This window comes from Polistes fuscatus, unplaced genomic scaffold (assembly GCF_010416935.1).
Source record: "Polistes fuscatus isolate 324 unplaced genomic scaffold, CU_Pfus_HIC Scaffold16, whole genome shotgun sequence".
Classification (NCBI taxonomy): Eukaryota; Metazoa; Arthropoda; class Insecta; order Hymenoptera; family Vespidae; genus Polistes; species Polistes fuscatus.
Window position 1 is genome coordinate 3597396 of NW_025113064.1, and position 19483 is coordinate 3616878.

General features: G+C 31.9%; 1 protein-coding gene across 2 annotated transcripts in view; it reads right to left on the reverse strand.

Moving 5' to 3' along the window:
- LOC122514893 (leucine-rich repeat-containing protein 4B-like) overlaps positions 1 to 12154 on the reverse strand; it is a 94362-nt gene extending 82208 nt beyond the window's left edge. For both annotated transcript variants that reach the window (XM_043632012.1, XM_043632011.1), the window contains exon 1: positions 8167 to 12154. In XM_043632012.1, coding sequence (XP_043487947.1) covers positions 8987 to 11056 — 2070 coding nt within the window. In that variant the 5' untranslated portion in view covers positions 11057 to 12154 and the 3' untranslated portion in view covers positions 8167 to 8986. The remainder of the gene's footprint in view (positions 1 to 8166) is intronic.
- Between the last annotated feature and the right edge of the window lie 7329 nt (positions 12155 to 19483).

The following is a 19483-nucleotide window of genomic DNA, read 5'->3' on the forward strand; positions in this document are numbered from 1 at the left end:
TCTCTCTTTCTCTCGTTCTTTTTTCTTTTTCTCTGAACAGCAGGTCAAATATGCTTCGGCTGAGTTTTCAACGATGATGACGGAAGTATCGATTGGCCGGGTTAAAAATTATAAAGAGAATACGAGGAAGCAACCACTATAGCTACTAACTTGTCCAAGATAGTAATCTAACCTTAAAATTTATTATCTAATGATTACGAACAAAATACTCTGATTATTTTATCATTAATGTTAAATAAAACAATGAAAAAATATAATATAATTATATTTACGTATGTATGTGAGTGTATATGCTTGAGAAGCATATATTGAACGTTTATATATATATTAACTTGTCCAAGATAGTAATCTAACCTCAAAAGTTATTATCTAATGATTACGAACAAAAAATACTTTGATTATTTTTATAATTAATATTAAATGAAACAATGAAAAAATAAATATAATTAATTTACGTATGTATGTGTGTGTATATGCTTGAGAAGCATATATTGAACGTTTATATATATTAACTTGTCCAATATAGTAATCTAACCTCAAAAGTTATATCTAATGATTACGAACAAAATACTTTGATTATTTTATATAATTAATATTAAATGAAACAATGAAAATATATAATATAATTATATTTACGTATGTATGTGAGTGTATATGCTTGAGAAGCATATATTGAACGTTTATATATATATTAACTTGTCCAAGATAGTAATCTAACCTCAAAAGTTATTATCTAATGATTACGAACAAAATACTTTGATTATTTTATATAATTAATATTAAATGAAACAATGAAAAAATATAATATAATTATATTTACGTATGTATGTGTGTGTATATGCTTGAGAAGCATATATTGAACGTTTATATATATATTAACTTGTCCAAGATAGTAATCTAACCTCAAAAGTTATTATCTAATGATTACGAACAAAATACTTTGATTATTTTATATAATAATATTAAATAAAACAATGAAAAAATATAATATAATTATATTTAGGTATGTATGTGTGTGTATATGCTTGAGAAGCATATATTGAACGTTTATATATATATTAACTTGTCCAAAATAGTAATCTAACCTCAAAAGTTATTATCTAATGATTACGAACAAAAATACTTTGATTATTTTATATAATTAATATTAAATGAAACAATGAAAAAATATAATATAATTATATTTACGTATGTATGTGTGTGTATATACTTGAGAAGCATATATTGAACGTTTATATATATATGTATAACAGGTATATACATCTATATAAAAATAAATCTACACAAATACATATACGTGTGTATACTATTTTATTAATAATGATGTTTATTATATATTTATATGTATATAATCTACCAATACATATTAATTATTCGACAGATTTATATATGTAAAATACAGGCTGAGATCAAAAGTTCTTTTCTTCAAAAAGATTTTAAACAAATTATTCATTGTTGCACTTTTATCATCACTTTTATATCACCTATGTTCAACCAGAAATCGCAAATTGCATTTTTATCTTTTTTTTTTTATGAGAAAATGACTTTTTCGAATTTACTAGCAATTATTTCGTAAAATGCATAATAGCAGCGCGTGAAAGCATATTTTTCCCATTAAAAATATCTTTCAAGAACAATAACTCGGATTAGCATAAATGTTAATTAGTGACTTTTGGTTGAACTTTTTCGAATTGATGTTCAAATTGATAAAATAACGGTTCTGCCAACTGTTACAACTCGTTCTTCAAATCTTGTAATGAAAGCAACTTTTATCTCACCCGGTATATACGTATATGTATTTGAAGTGTATATTAATATATGCAATTACATTGAAATCAATAAATCTTGTGCGTAAAATTAAATTAACAAACATGTTCATAATAGAATTACGCGTAAAAGTAAATAAAAAGTATAACACCAGACCTCAGACCTCTTAGGTTTGTCATAATTAGGCTTACAAGTTTCACGAATTGAATAAGAACTAATCTAGACAAAAAGTTTCGAATATTTATTATTAAATTTTGATCTATTAAAATTTATCTGTATTTATATATTCATACAAATTGTTCAAATTGATATACAAATTGTAAAACGATTATTTTATCTACCATCAACTTATTTTCATTCCAAATCTTTTATATTTTTCCATAATTAGTCGTACAATTACAAAAATTTTACTATCTGAAAAAAAAAACGAAACTAACCTAAAAAGTTTCGAAAAGAAGAACATTAAATTATTTAAAAAAAAAAAAGAAACCCTAGGGGAAACTCATAGAACCAACCAATAGAAATATTCGTACGTGTTATGTGTTCTCCAGCCTTTGTTCTCAATTTGTTTATATACGAAACTATGTATGTAAATATAGACACGTGACACACGCACACGCACGCAAACACGTAAACACAAACACACCACATATACAGTCAGACATTTTTAAAAACACGTTTGATATTTTTAATGAATATTGACACACGTGTGTATATGACTAACGAATTCTATTCTTTTCTCTCTCTCTCTCTCTTGTTGTCCCTTCAATTTCCTCTCTCTTTGACTCTAGAAAAAAGAAAAAGAAGAAAAGAAAAAAGAAATGACAAAAATAAAAAAAATTGAAATATAAATAAAAAGAGAGAGGAAATATTATTTGGAATAAGACAAAAGAGTAGTTAAATAGTTCGAAATATATATCCGGTGATACGTGATCGGAGAAACTCGGTTTGGAAAGTAACGATCGATAGATGTAAACCAGTGGTACTCAACCTGCGGTCCGAACAACCAATTCTCAATAATTTACCTTTTATGTTTTTTTTAACAATAAAAATTGATTGACGATCACAATTCCACCCCCACCCCCCTCCTTGAGTATTAATAGCTCTTATAAACAATACCAAAGATCACAATAATATTTAAATATATTTATGTTCGAATAATGTACTCGTTTTTCTATTCCCATTGACCTTTTTTTCTTTTTAGCAGCCACAATTGACCCTCAACATCAACCCCTTCACTCATAAATCCAATCTAATTATTACAAATTTGTTACAACTGTTATAAAATTGTTATAAATAATTAATATCAATAATCAAGATTATATTAATGTTTAAACGTTTTATTTATGTTCGAAAAAAAGTTATTTGTTTTCTATCCCCCTCTCCTACTCCCCCCCCCCGGCCATCATTGAATTTAATATTTTGACGCTTCAACAAATTGATATTTCACTTCAATCGCACGAAAAAACAGAGAAAAAAAACAATACTTTTTAAATTAATAAATCTTACTTAAAATAATTTGAAGTAATACTGACAAATATTGAATTCTATTATTATAAGGCTAAAAAATAAATTTTTGGAGACTCACGAAAACAAAACATTGTTCTCGATACGAAAAAAAAGTGTATTAACGTTGTTAAAAGTGTGTAACAAAGTCCAATAAAAAAAATTAAACCGTTACACTTGCCATGTTCGAATAAAATAAAATTTTGCAAAAGAAAAAAATAGATTGTCATCCACCTTTATTGTTTTCGTAACCGTGGGGGGCAGTCCAATCGGAGCCCAGCAGAGAAAAGAAGGTTGAGTACCACTGATATAAACCGTTCCTAGTGTCTCTGTCTCTTTCTCTCTCGTTAGCTATCCATCTATCTATCCCTGTCCCTCTCTTTATCTGGAGAAAAAACGGAGGAAACAAAAGAAAAGCAAAAAAAAAAGAAAAAAGAAAAGAAAAGAAGAGAGAAAAAAGAACTGGCAGTGATATAAAACGTCGTGCATCGAGTAATTACATCAGGATCCGCAGTACACGACCGACATTCGAACATTCGAGTAATTAACGATATTTATCCAGTACAATGTCGACCGATTTTACGCATTTCTCTTTAGATTTCTTTTTATCATTCTCTCTATTGGGAAAATGGAACGACAATTCATACAAATGATTAATATTATATTTCCATTTTATACACGTTTTATCTCATATATGTGTACTATATGTATATATATATGTAAATGTGTGCGTGAATGTTGTAATACAATATACGTACGTAATTATTACATACACATATTCGTATATACGTATAATGAAATAATTTATATTAATAATAAAAAAAAACAATTGTCCCCTTTCTACAATTATCGACTCTAATGAAAAAAGGAATAAAAATAAAAATAAATTATATTACGTAAATTTTTATCTCGTAATTAATAAATAAGTGAGTTATGTATTAAATGTTGTTATATAAAAATGTAAAATGTACAAAGGTTTATGATTATAGAAAAGAAAATTTCTTTTATTGACACACGTACACATATATGCGTGTGTATAATAAAATATAAAAAATATATAATATGAAAATTATTGACTCAAATTAAAAAATAAATAAAAATAAAAATAAATTATATTAGGTAAATTTTTATCTCGTAATTAATAAATAAATGAATTATGTATTAAATGTTGTTATATAAAAATGTAAAATGTACAAAGGTTTTGAGGTTATAGAAAAGAAAATTTCTTTTATTGACACACGTACACATATATGCAAATTATTGACTCAAATTAAAAAATAATTAAAAACAAAAATAAATTATATTAAGCAAATTTTATCTCGTAATTAATAAATAAATGAATTATATATTAAATGTTGTTATATAAAAATGTAAAATGTACAAAGGTTTTGTGGTTATAGAAAAGAAAATTTCTTTTATTGACACACGTACATATATGTGTGTGTATAATAAATATAAAAATATATAATATGAAAATTATTGTCTCAAATTAAAAAATAATTAAAAATAAAAATAAATTATATTAAGTAAATGTTTATCTCGTAATTAATAAATAAATGAATTATGTATTAAATGTTGTTATATAAAAATGTAAAATGTACAAAGGTTTTGAGGTTATAGAAAAGAAAATTTCTTTTATTGACACACGTACACATATATGCGTGTGTATAATAAAATATAAAAAATATATAATATGAAAATTATTGACTCAAATTAAAAAATAATTAAAAACAAAAATAAATTATATTAAGTAAATTTTAATCTCGTAATTAATAAATAAATGAATTATATATTAAATGTTGTTATATAAAACTATAAAATGTAACAAAGGTTTTGAGGTTATAGAAAAGAAAAGTTCTTTTATTGACACACGTACACATATATGCGTGTGTATAATAAAATATAAAAAATATATAATATGAAAATTATTGTCTCAAATTAAAAAATAATTAAAAATAAAAATAAATTATATTAAGTTAATATTTATCTCGTAATTAATAAATAAATGAATTATATATTAAATGTTGTTATATGAAAACGTAAAATGTACAAAGGTTTTGTGGTTATAGAAAAGAAAATTTCTTTTATTGACACACGTACACATATATGTGCGTGTATAATAAAATATAAAAAATATATAATATGAAAATTATTGACTCAAATTAAAAAATAATTAAAAATAAAAATAAATTATATTAAGTTAATATTTATCTCGTAATTAATAAATAAATGAATTATATATTAAATGTTGTTATATAAAAATATAAAATGTAACAAAGGTTTTTTGGTTATAGAAAAGAGAAAAAATTCTTGTATCGATTATTTAAATAACATTTATTTTATCTCCGTTTTATATATTTATTAGAAATATTCTGGAATAAATGAATATTCAGAATTAAAATTCATTTTTCTCGCTCCGAAATATGTTCAATTTAATGATATGTTACATGATATGTTTTTAGAATATAAGTTGTAAAAAAAAAAAACAAAAGAGAAAATCAGATAAAATATATAAAAAAAAAAACAAAATAATATATTCGACATAAATGTTAACGACTTTCGATACAAAATTTTACGCGAATTTATAAAAGGTTTATTAAAGTTCGATTTAAAAACAAAAGAATAATAATAATTATTATTATTATTATTATTATTATTATTATTATTATTATTATTAAAAACGAAATAGAAGCATTTAAATAACTAATTACGTTGATAACGTAAATCCGATTTTCTTTTATCCATCGAACGATCCGCCATATTGCAACATTAAATGTACACAGTGGGTCAAAAATTATCGGATAATTTTTTTCTTCCGAGATTTATCAAGGTTACACCGTTTAACTTGTAATATTACAATATGAAAAAAAAAAAAAAAGAAAAGAAACATAAACCTAAAAGATTTCAAAAGAAAGTAATCGATTTGAACAATCAATCAAAAATATTTGGCCCACCTACCTTAATAAATAAATTAAATAAATTAAATAAATAAATAAATAAATAAATAAATAAATGATAGTCGATAATCGTGGAGGAATGTTGGTTGAAAAAACATTAACAGCGGAAAATAAAATGAATCGATTAAAAGAAATCGTGGGAAATTGCGAGTAACACGCTACGTCTCCTATTTTTCTACCCCCTTTTCCCATCCCAATACATACCCACACAAACACACATACTAATCCATAGACGTAAACTCATTGACACTGATACACACGTACGTGTGGGTACTTACACGCACAACAAACACCAACACCAAACCGTTCTTCCTCCTAAGCATGGGAACTCGAGATTGGCCTTTCGGCTTAAGGTTTAATCGACCAAGTGTTTTAGGTAAACGCGCACGTAAACTCTTCTTTGCGTAACAGAAATCCACCATTTTGCTTTTGTTTCGTGTTTTCTTTTTTTTTTCTCTCGTCTTCTTTTTCATTTTTCTTTCGAAATCGTTTTTCTTTTTCCATTTTTGTTGTTTTTTTTTTCTTTTTCTTTTCTTTTTTCCTTATTATTATTATTATTATTATTATTATTATTATTATTATTATTATTATTATTATTGGCAACCCCTTAAAGTATTTTGAATACTCTCGAATTACTTTCATGATCGTTCTAAAAACAAATTCAATGATTTATTTACAATACGAGCTCGAAATATATTAAACGATTTTCAAATTCCCGTTATACTTCGTCGAAAACCTTTTAAGGGCATACCCATACTCAACCTGCAACCCGTGGCCCCCCCCCCCATACGGCCCGGTCACAAATTCATTTTTTTCTTTCGTTTTATTATCTCTTTTCATTGATAATCAAAATTGAATTGTCGGCTACTTGTCCCCCCCCCCAACCTCCATCCCCAATCCCCCCCCAACCCACCACAACACCCACCGACAGTTTCAAATACGCCTATTGTTTTTCCCCAAGTCCGATGACTTCCGCGTTGATTTTTGTTTCGCAGTCACAGTTTTGCGCAATCGTCGCCAATGTGCGGGCCCGCTGATGGAAAAAAGTTTGAGCAGCCCTGAGTTTTTAGGCTTTTAATTAGGCTTAGTTAGGAATTTTGTTTACATATCTCAAAACAGAAGATTGGCCTCTCGAAAGTTTCGGAAAAGAGTTCATCGATGTGGATCTGCTTTGCTAATAAGATATATTTTGAAACCTCGTTGAGGACCCGTTTTTTTTATTGGCCCTTTTCCTAATTTTTCCTTTTTTTTCTTCTCTTTTGTCTTTTTTTTTTTTCTTCTTTTTTTACCACCCAACAATTTTCAGTTTTAATTCATTTTTAAACATCGTCAATTTTCCAACGATTATATCCAACGAATATTAAAACCCGATTTTGCGCGCAAACTAGAGGAAAAAAAAAGAAAACCACCGGAGCGCACCAATCGCGATGGGAAACGCTGAATTCGCGGGTTCTTTTTCTCTTTTTTTTTAACCTAACCTCTTTTCACGAAATACGCTAGAAACTTTATTGCGAACGTTGGCGAGAAGATTTAAGTAATAACGAATGAATGAAAATGAACGAATGAATTATTATTATTATTATTATTATTATTATTATTATTATTATTATTATTATTATTATTATTATTATTCGTTAAATAAAAAAAAAGGGAAAACTTCGGGGGAAAAATGTTCGTATAAAATTTCAAATGAAATTTCCCTAAGGGAAAGGAAAAAACAAAATGATCGACGCATCGTCCTCTCCCTTTCCTCTCCACCCTTCCTCCCCTCTCCACCCACATTCGCACACCCACTCATTCCGTCACTCTCATTCTCTCATTTTCTAAAATAAATCTAATTACATTCTCGAATTGACTAGAAAGTCCAGACGCGAACGGAAAAAAGGGGCCCTTTTACGGTTAGCCCTAGCCCTTTTGTTTGAATCAAAGGGCCTACCTATATATACGCAATCCATCGGCGGACAGGCGTTGTAGCGGCAACCAGTCTTCCTCCATTTTGTTTTCTTCCATTTTTCATATTCTTCCTCTCGTTTAATAATATTATTTACTTTTGTTTTAGGACTCCGAAACAAGTAAGAAGAATCAGAAGAAGAAGAAGAAGAAGAAGAAGAAGAAGAAGTAGGATATAACGCGGTCACAGTTTAAATATCGGTTAACACACTGAACTTTCTTAGAAAATCCATTCAACCTTTCTTTTTCTAACCTCCAAATCGCCTCTCCCCCCCCCACCTCCACTGCACCGCACCGCACCGAATCACTTCTTCCCTTTGAACTTCCCCCCCCCCACAACCACCACCACCAACTCTTGATTCTCTCAAAACTCACGATTTATCCAATAAATTATTTATCTTTTAGAATGTTTACACATACACGAGCACTGTAATATTTGTCAGAGTTGTCGGACACCATGGAATAAAGTTTCACCGTAGATCCAAACAGACACCCTGAGTCTGATATATTTGTTCTTGTCATATATAGCGAGATTTGTTTAATGGAATAATCTTTTACGTATATTTGTTATTATTATTTTTCACTACTGCGAATTGTCCAGCATATAACAACCACCAATGTAGAGAAGGATCGATCCCGGATAAAGAATAGAAGAGAAGAAGAAGAAGAAGAAGAAGATTAAAAAAAGGATGAAAATAAAAATATGAAACGAACAGAATAAGTCAGCAGTCGGTATCATCCTCCTGATGGCGTCTACGTAGTTCCAAGTAACGATGCCGTGGGTCGCAGTAATGAAGTAGCGGTACCTAGACATCGGTTCCAGTGCCTTCCTGGTAGCCCTCGTCGGGTGAGCTACGCGTGGATCCTAATACGCGTTTTAGGGCAGATACCGGTGGTAATACAGGTACACCCTTTTGCCATACGCGCATTTGTTTAGCACCAGGTGGAAATTGTTCGACCGTTGGCGCTACGACGGCTAATGTTTCCTTGGATGAGGTATAAGAAGAGGTGACTTGTAACGAGGCACCTCTGCAATTATCTCTACAACCACCATCCCTACAACTGTTGTTGCTGGTGTTGTCTCTCGTTGCATTAGTGCTATCCCAAAGACAACTGGAATATAATATTTTACCGTCGTCTACTAATTCCATACGACCAACACCACCAACGTAATCACCACCAGCACCATAAGGGGTTAGATCTTCCGTCGAGCCACGTCTAGTGTCTCTAATCAAATCAGGATTATCGATGGGCATCAAGGACGTAGTTGATGAAAAACATCCACCACCTGGTGCTACTACCAACGAGGATCTACCACCACCACCTACTATTACACCACTACCACCACCACCACTAGTACCACCACTACCTACCACACCAACACCACAACCACCAACACCACCTTGACGATCGTCGTATCTCGTTAATGTACTATAGTCACTTTCATTCTGGACCAGGGCAGTTTGCGGTCTTTGAACGTAGCTTAGGTTCAAGGATACCGGTGGTTTCGTATCGATTCCGAACGACGTTGTCTCGATCTCTTCCCGTTTTCTTCGAGCCAGGGACGAAGTCGTTGACGGATTTTCCGTCGAATTGATCATTTCACCGTTGGCCTCACCGGACACCGTCTCGACAGGTGTTTGAGATTTAACGTCTTTCAATGGCATTCTTCTAAGCCGAACGAACAATACTAGGATTATTAGGAGGATGAAGAGTATCAGGCCTACCAATGCTGCTGATATCCCAGCTATCTGTCCCGATCCTAAGGTCGACATGCCAGCCGTTCTCAATGATACGTGAAGCGTGAAATTGGCTTCCACGCTGCCAGCACGATTTTCCGCGACGCAATAAAACTCACTGGAGTCAGCTTCCTGTGCGTTGGTCAATACCAGTGTACTCCTCTTACGAAATTGTCCCTCCTCGAAGATCAAAACCTTTTGATAGCTACTAAACGCCGAATGATTGGTCAACAATCGTCCGTTCCAATACCATTTAACTTTAGCAGGTGGTATAGCACTGACTCTACACACTATACTTGCGTTCTCACCGATCGTAGCCTCGGCGTAATGACTGGCTATCAAAAGTACCGGACGACAGGCAAAATCATCGATCACGAGATCGGTAAAGACTCTGTCCACCAATTGTTCAGGCCCGTGACAAATGGGTGCCACCAATGTTGGCAAATTATGTTTGACCAGCCACATCTTCATTTCTCTCAAACGACAATCGCAAATCCATGGGTTGTCGTGTAGCTCGATGCTGGTGAGTTTGTTCAACGGATCGAACGTGCCGGGATGTAACGTGGTCAATTCGTTGTTGTTCAATTTCAAACTTTCCAATGATTCCAAACCGCGAAATCCCTTGGCCTCGATTTCGATCAACTTAGTGTGAGACAAATCTAGTTTAACCAAATTAGGTGTATTCTTAAAGGCTAGAGAATGAATCCTTTCCAAATGATTATACGCTAACACTAGGTCACGTAAAAAGGGAGTGTTCGAAAAACTGGCACTTGGCACCCCTGATAACAAATTATTGCTTAGATCGAGCTCGACCAAGTTCGTCAGGCCGGTCAAAGCCTCCGAGTCGATTCGGTCGATACGACACTCGCGTAGATAGAGACGCTGGAGATTCGTCAGGCGTACACGTACGAAGATGTTACTCGGCAAGCTTCTTACATGGTTCCCGCTCATGTCCAACACTTGTGTCTCCGGATCGATCCGTTCTGGTATACTGGTTAAAGCACGGTTTATACATTCTACGGTACGTTTACCGTTTTTCCATTTGCAGGTACACTCCTCGGCACATTTGTCTGGACTAACTAATCTCGTAGTCGCTGCCATCATAATTAAAAGTATTAACAATGAACCCCTCGGCATCCTGATGAATAATCTGCTTGTTATTGTTGTTGTTGTTGTTGTTATTGTTATTGTTATTATTGTTTCTTCCTATTTGTCCGTTTTTCTTCTATCCCAGTCACATACACTTCAAATTGTTCGCACTGTTAACGCAACTAAAACCCCAACCGAGACTGCACCTCTTACACGAGGTCTTTCTACTTTAACGATCAGCAGGATACGACAGAGTCCATTTTTATCATCCTCCTTCCTTCCTTCCTTTCTTTCTCTCTCACTCTCTTTATCTTCCCGTCTTGTTCTTTGTCCCCGTCACTCTCTCTCAAAGGACTCTTCGGGATGATATATAAAGACAGTAGTCTTTACTGTTCTTCTTCTCGCGAGAAAGCTTCGAAAGCTTCGCTTGCTTGCTTGCTTGCTTTCCTATCCTTTCTTCCCCCAGTTCTTGCTAAGATCTTGGCGGTCAAAGTTTACGGGATAACCTCCACTCTACCTCGAGGGAGCCCGCAGCGCAGTACCGCGGCTAATTATGCAAACGAGAGGCAAGGGATTAAACGCTCCCGGCTCGTCCATTCGTGAATCTTATTCGGTAACGCTTCAAGGATAAAAGAGAGAGAAAGAGAGAGAGAGAAAGAGAGAGAAGGAAAATCTTATTCACCGAAGGCACCACAAGACGTAATCATCCTTATCCTAATAAACCATATACCATGTGTCACCATTTAAACAAAACTCGAACAATCGTCTTAATTAAAAACGTTGAATGAGAAACTGCACGTCGTTGAACTGCCACTCTCTCCTTCCGATATCCAAGAATATCAGATTACAAAATAGGCCTATTAGGGTTAGGTCCACGACAATCCCAAAATTGTTGATCGTATTATGTCACACCGAGTATTTTTTTTCTCTCTCTCTCCCTCTCTCTCTCTCTCTCTCTCTCTCTTTCTTTTGATCAGGTTAAAATGAAGACACACGCGTTAACTCTGGATATTCTATGAAAAAACATCGAGGACAGACGGAGAGAGAGAGGAGAGTCTTCGTCCACCGTCAGCAGCAGCAGCAGCAGCAGACGCGAACGCGTTCGTCGTTAAATGAGAGACTGTGAAAACCGGGGGTTCAGAACCGCTGAGAGAGAGACACCCTCTCTCTGTCTTGCTTTAACCTACTAGATAAAGATAGAGAAAGAGAGAGAGAGAGGGAGAGAGAAGGTAGAGAGAGGGGAGGAAAGAGAAAGAGAAAGAGAAAGGAGAGAGAGAGAGATACAAGTAGACTGGGTCTCCTCCAGGTAGCACCGTCTTTGTCACACTGACGACATATATTTCTCTCTCTCTCTCTTTCTATCTATCTATCCATCTATCTATCTCTGTCTCGCTTATACCAATGCGAACGTTGCACAGTGCCAGGAGGGAAAACGCCGACGCGAAGTAGGACGCACCCTTCTTCCACTCCATAGCTGGGGTGTACACAGGTTGTGCGCAGAACTACCACCAACACCCCCACCAACCCCGATAGCAGCACCTCTGCCACCCCTACTGTGATTCCAAGCTCCGATATATAGGTTATGTCTCTTTCTATCCTTCCCCCGTAAACTCACTTCTATCTATCCTCTTCTAAACCCCACCCTAACTCCCTACAATTTCCACCCCTACTTGCGAGTCCCTACTACGAGCTTGCGCATCTTCTACTTTACCCTCTCTCTCTCTCTCTCCCTCTCTCTTTTTTACTCTCATACGTCTATACCCTTCCAGAATACCTCAGCGACGTATCGAATGCTACGTCACAGGCACAGATATACGGCTATTTCACAAAGTGGTTAAATGCACTGCCAGATTATGGGCATCAGAGAGGTTATGTTCTATCTCTATCTAGATATATAGATATATATATATGTCTTTTCCATTTGTTTTTTTGTGTGTGTAGAGAAAGGAAAAGAGAAACGTTTTACGTTGGTCGGAATGAATTTGGGTACGTGACAACGCTTGTACCTTTACTTTTCTACAAGAAGAATGCTCTTATTCCTTTGCATCCATCTTCTTTGTAATATCTCAGTCTTTCGAAGTCTCTTATAAATATATATATGTTGTAAGAGTTTTATCATCTCTTGTGGTTCCTTTTAGTAAAGCTTTAGTTTTTGTAAGCTTTCTATAACTGGTGATACATGGAACAACACACATATACTGGGTGGGGGAGGTGGGAGGGGATATACAGCAGAAAGGTAGGGTAGTAAAGAAAGTAGGGGTAGAAGGAGTAGATGGATATGCTGGATGAGAAAAACGTGGAGGATGATGGTTTTGTTAGAGAACTACGAATTCATGCTGAAGGACCTCTCTCTGTCTCTCATCTCTGATTGGTTGTTCGAATCGATTCCTCTCTTTCTTTCTTTCTTTCTTTCTTTTTTTCTTTGTTTCTTTTTATCTCTCTCGTATACACCTTGTGTGTTGGATGATGTATAACGTGAAACGTGCGCATACGCACGAGAGAAACTACTTTCTCTATCTTCTATTTCCGTCTCTGTTAGTCCTCCATCCCCTAACCTAACCCCCCCCCCAACCAACACAAACCCCCTTTTTGGATTTCTTTCTATCTTCTTTCCTTTCTCTCGGCATCAACAACACAGGGAACAATGGTGGATCCCGCCGGCGTCCCAAGCGTAAACGCGTACGTGGTGCACGTGTAGTATTCAGCAGTGCTAGCTGGCTCAACAAAATATCCCTGTCTTTTTGTTTTTGAGGTTATACTTTTTTTTTGGCGCGTTTGGGAAAAAATGATGAGATCGAATTTTTACGATGCGCGCGCACCGACCAAAAAATTAACGGAATGAAGTTTGTCGGTATTCGCGATGCGCGGGTAAAACGATTTCAAATTTATTACATGAAGTAATTCGATATATCTCCCTTACATTTAGTGTCGACTGATATCTATATTCTGATATTTCCATATACACAACACGTGTTTTATAATATAATATAATATACAAATAAAAATGATTGATGTGTTTTGAGGTTATTTAATTATTACATACGGTGATGATTGGATTATTAAAAAACTATGAATATCTTCAAAAATATCTTCTAAAACATTGATTATTCGTGAATATTAGTAATAAAAGTCTTTTTTGAGGTTAATTGAAGTATGTATTATTATTTATTAATTTCTTGAGGTTAACTGAGGTATCTATTAGTTTTGAAGTTATGTATACATTTTTTTTGGCGCGTTTGGGAAAAAATGATGAGAGCGAATTATTACGATGCGCGCGCACCGACCAAAAAATTAATAGAATGAAGTTTGTCGGTATTCGCGATGCGCGGGTAAAACGATTTCAAATTTAATACATGAAGTAATTCGATATATCTCCCTTACATTTAGTGTCGACTGATATCTATATTCTGATATTTCCATATACACAACACGTGTTTTATAATATAATATAATATACAAATAAAAATGATTGATGTGTTTTGAGGTTATTTAATTATTACATACGGTGATGATTGGATTATTAAAAAACTATGAATATCTTCAAAAATATCTTCTAAAACATTGATTATTCGTGAATATTAGTAATAAAAGTCTTTTTTGAGGTTAATTGAAGTATGTATTATTATTTATTAATTTCTTGAGGTTAACTGAGGTATCTATTAGTTTTGAAGTTATGTATACTTTTTTTTAACGCGTTAGGAAAGAAACGATGATAGTGAATGCTTAATTCACACCCATAATTTTCAATACTTTTTATATGAACATTGAATTATACTAAGCGTTTATAATTATAATTTATTTAAATTGAATTATATTTGTTATTTTGCTTTATTATACGCCAAATGAAGTATAACTTCTTACGCGTACATCATTTTTTCTGCTTTCTTTTTTTCTTTTTCACTCTCCTCCCCCTTTTCTTCTTCTTCTTTCTACATAAACCTTCTCACCTTCTACTATCCCTGATTTTTTTTCTTTCTCTTTATTCCTTTTTTTCTCTATTTGTCGATCAACAATAAACAAATAACAAAAACATTTTACGAGTTACGATAAAAATTCGGAGGGTTGAGGAGGGAAGATGAGATCTCTTCATCGTAATAAAACAAATGTGCTTTCTCTTTCGATATTTTTTCGGGGAAACAAATCATTCGAACGGGAGGGGGACTGGGGAGTTAGGGGTGAGGGGTGTGGGTGGAAAGCGTAAGAAATCAAAATGAAAATGAAAGATATTAGTGGAGTAAGAGTGTTTTGCGTGTAATCCAAGGAGAAACAGAGAAAAAGAAACCACCCCCGTTGTTTATTTTTGGGTTGTTCAGGTTAGAAAACTGTTCTCGTATATATATATATATAATTGAAGTAGCATTTTCTCTCACCACCCTTCTCGATTACTTTCTCTTCTTATTTCTTATCAACCTAGACGTTCTTTTTCTTTGCTCCCCTCCCCCCACTCACTCACTCACTCTCTTTCTTTCTTTCTGTGTCTTATTAAGTCTCCAAAGGGAGAAGAAAAGAGATGGAAACTTTACATTCGGCTTGTGTTACTCGGAAATACGATTTCGAACGCCTTTATCGATTTACGATAGACGACGACAACTGAAGAGGAGCGAACAGGCATCAAATCTTAAAAGGAATGAGAGAGAAATAAAAGAGAACTCTGGTTTACTCCGAAAGTCGACGATGTCGTTGACTTATACTACTTCCTACTACCAACCTATACCCCTACAAAGCCCCCCCCACCCCTTTCCTTACCAACCAACTACCTACTTACTATCATATAGATGAAAGTATAGAACCTTTACTCAAAGTGTGGATGCGTTTACACAAGCTACGCTAACCTTTTTTTCGATCAAACTTGTCATATTTGTTTTTTAATGTATCAGAAATAAATTTGAAAAGTGGGTGTATGAAATTGAATAATAAAATTATGAGCGGGGAGTGGGGGTATTCATGGGAATGATATTTCGTCTGTGTTCGTTCGAAAGTCATTAATTAGAGTAATATTTATGGTAATCTGATTTGGATTTATCGTTCGTTAAATATATTTTTTTTTTAATGGGGAGAAATAATCAAATTTTGGAAAAGTATAGTTTCGAAATAATAAACTTTGCCCGGATTGTTTGTGAAATTTGGAAGTACTGTAAATTAATAATTTTTAAGGAAAAGTGTAGTTAATGAATTTTGACCTGAACATGGGTAATTTAATGGATATTTTAAGAGACTAGAATCACTCTTCAGACTCAAAGTTTTATAGGAAGGTTATAATAGTTTCAAATTAGATACGAAATATAATAGAAGAATTATGGATATTTAGGAGAAGGATATGTCTTCTATATTCAAATCAAAAGTCTCTAATATTTATGCTAATCTAATCGTGAGTTATTGTTCGTTAAATAAATTTTTAATGGGAAATATGAAATTTTAGGAAAGTATGCTTTTAAATAGTAAACTTTTCCCTGGATTGTTTGTTAAATTTTAAGCATTGTAGATTACGTTAATAAGTTTTACCCAAAAGTGTAATTAATGGTTGAACATATATATATAGGCAATTTAGTAAATATTTAGAGAGACTAGAGTCACTCCTCAGATGCAAGCTTTTATGATAGTCTCGTGATAGTTGAAATTATAAGTTTATAGTAGTAAAAATTAGATATAATATAGAATAAGAAATTTGTGAATATTCAAGAGAATATATTTTATGTTAGTGAGAATATTTCGAAAGACTAGAGTCACTTCTCTAGTTAAAAATTATATATAATACAGAATAAAAAATTTGTGAATTTTCAGGAGAATATATTTTATGTTAGTGGGGATATTTCGAAAGACTAGAGTCACTCCTCTAATTAAAAATTATATATAATATAGAAAAAAAAATCAGGAGAATATATTTTATGTTAGTGGGGATATTTCGAAAGACTAAAGTCACTTCTCTAGTTAAAAATTAGAAATAATACATAATAAAAAATTTGTGAATATTCAAAAGAGAGAAAGATTATTTCATATAAGTGGGGATATTTGGAAAGACTAGAGTCACTCCTCTAATTAAAAATTATATATAATATAGAAAAAAAAATCAGGAGAATATATTTTATGTTAGTGGGGATATTTCGAAAGACTAGAGTCACTCCTCTAATTAAAAATTACATATAATATAGAAAAAAAAATCAGGAGAATATATTTTATGTTAGTGGAGATATTTCGAAAGACTAAAGTCATTTCCCTAGTTAAAAATTGGAAATAATACATAATAAAAAATTTGTGAATATTCAAAAGAGAGAAAGATTATTTCATATAAGTGGGGATATTTGAAAAGACTAGAGTCACTCCTCTAATAAAAAATTATATATAATATAGAATAAAAAACTTTGTGAATATTCAGGAGAATATATTTGATGTTAGTAGGGATATTTAGAAAGACTAGAGTCACTCTTCAAACGCAAGCTTTTATGGTAGGCTTATGTTAGACTTGCTGATCGTAGAAAATCGATAAAGGGACTCGAAAAGGAGCATCTGCCGCGACGTACTCTCTTAACTTTGAAATTCCCTCGACAATGTTATCGCGATTCTATTGTTTCTCTTCTACCTTAAGTTAAATTACATAGAAAACACGTAGATATTATTATTTTTTTTTTACTATTATTTTAAATCTATTCTAAAAGTATACACACGCACATAGATCAATAATTGTATCTAAACAATAATCGATCATTTCTAAATGATCATTAATTATACCGTATATACGTTAATTTAATTTGATATGTCAATAATTATCGAAATATTATTATCTGTGAAAATAAAAATATAAACAATTTTATTCCTAATCAATTTCTCTCAACTTTCCCAATACCCTTAAAAAAAAAAAAAATAAAGAAATAATAAATAAAAGAAAAAACCTAATATGGCATCTATATTAATTAAAGAAATATTAACAATTGAATTTATACCGGGGGTACTAAAATAAAACGTATTATTCAATCGTCTAGACAGAATAAAGATATTATTATTCGATCAAACCTTTCGAAACTCTCGCTGAGATTTGACTAACAAAAGCATACATATATATTATATATACATATATACATATATATACACATATATATATATGTATATATATACCTATCCTTGTAAGTACATACGAATAAAGCTTCGTCGTCTTTACGTGACGATTATGGAAACGGTATTAGAGTTTGCACAGTACTACTATCGGTATTTCGCGTTGGTTAGGTTAGGTTATATCGTCACAGATCCGATCGTTCGTGACGACATTTTTACGATAACGACCGACGATTCACGAGGGTTTACGAACACGATTTAATCGTTTCCGAAAGCTAGAGAGAGATAGACATACTAACGTATATATGTATATAACAGTGTTTCACAAGAGTATTTGTACTATTACTGTAAATTTGAAACAATGTATATCTATCTTGCTTGTTATTCAAAGCTTCCAAAATTTGTATACCCAAAAATGAATATTTAAAAATGAATTATTCGAATTTCAAATTGATGTAAATTACTGTACAATAATATCGTATTATAATAATACAATAATACTGTACAATAATATTACTAATACAATAATATCAATATATATATTAAATTACTGTAAATTTGAAACAATGTATATCTTGCTTGTAATTCAAAGCTTCCAAAATTTGTATACCCAAAAATGAATATTTAAAAATGAATTATTCGAATTTCAAATTGATATCAAATATAATTGCATGAAAAATATTTTATCTCATTAGGGAAACTTAAAATCACCTCTCTTAAGTGTCCCCCTTCCACTCACACGTTTTCTAAACACAGCCAATTGAAGCAAACCCTCAAAATTAATACATTAACCGTAATATATATTTTTTGTTGAAAAATAATGTGAAATAATAATCCTGAAACATTAGAGTCCCAATAATATTCTTATGTCATTCTTTTTGTTTTTGTAAATAACATTAACAAAAGAATTATAATAATAATAATAATATTAAATAAAAATAAATAATAATTGTAAAATAAGTGTGTTTTTTTTTTTTAAACGGTATCCATCTTTTATATATAAATATAAAATAATATACGCTTGGTGTTGGTTGTGTTTTTATTATATACGTATATGAAAAGGTAATAATGTTGAATTTAAAATATTTTTTTTCTTGATATCTTTATCTTTTTTTTATTTATCCAAGGAACAACAGCCTGTGTTGTTAGTTCCTTTACTCGAAAAAACAAATTTGTTACATAGTATTTTATTTTATTTTCATCCTTGTTGTTTGTTAAAACAAACAATATTTATTCTCTTATCGTCATCAACGTTATCATAATAAGTTTATATATTAAGTGAGTTTTAGGCGCTGGTTTGTTTCTTTTCTTTTTGTTTCTTTTTTCTTTTTTTTGTTCAAACATAAATCAAAAATCAAATCAAATTTCTTTTTCAAATACACAAATATACATAATAATTGTCTTTATAAAACAACGGACACGGATTTA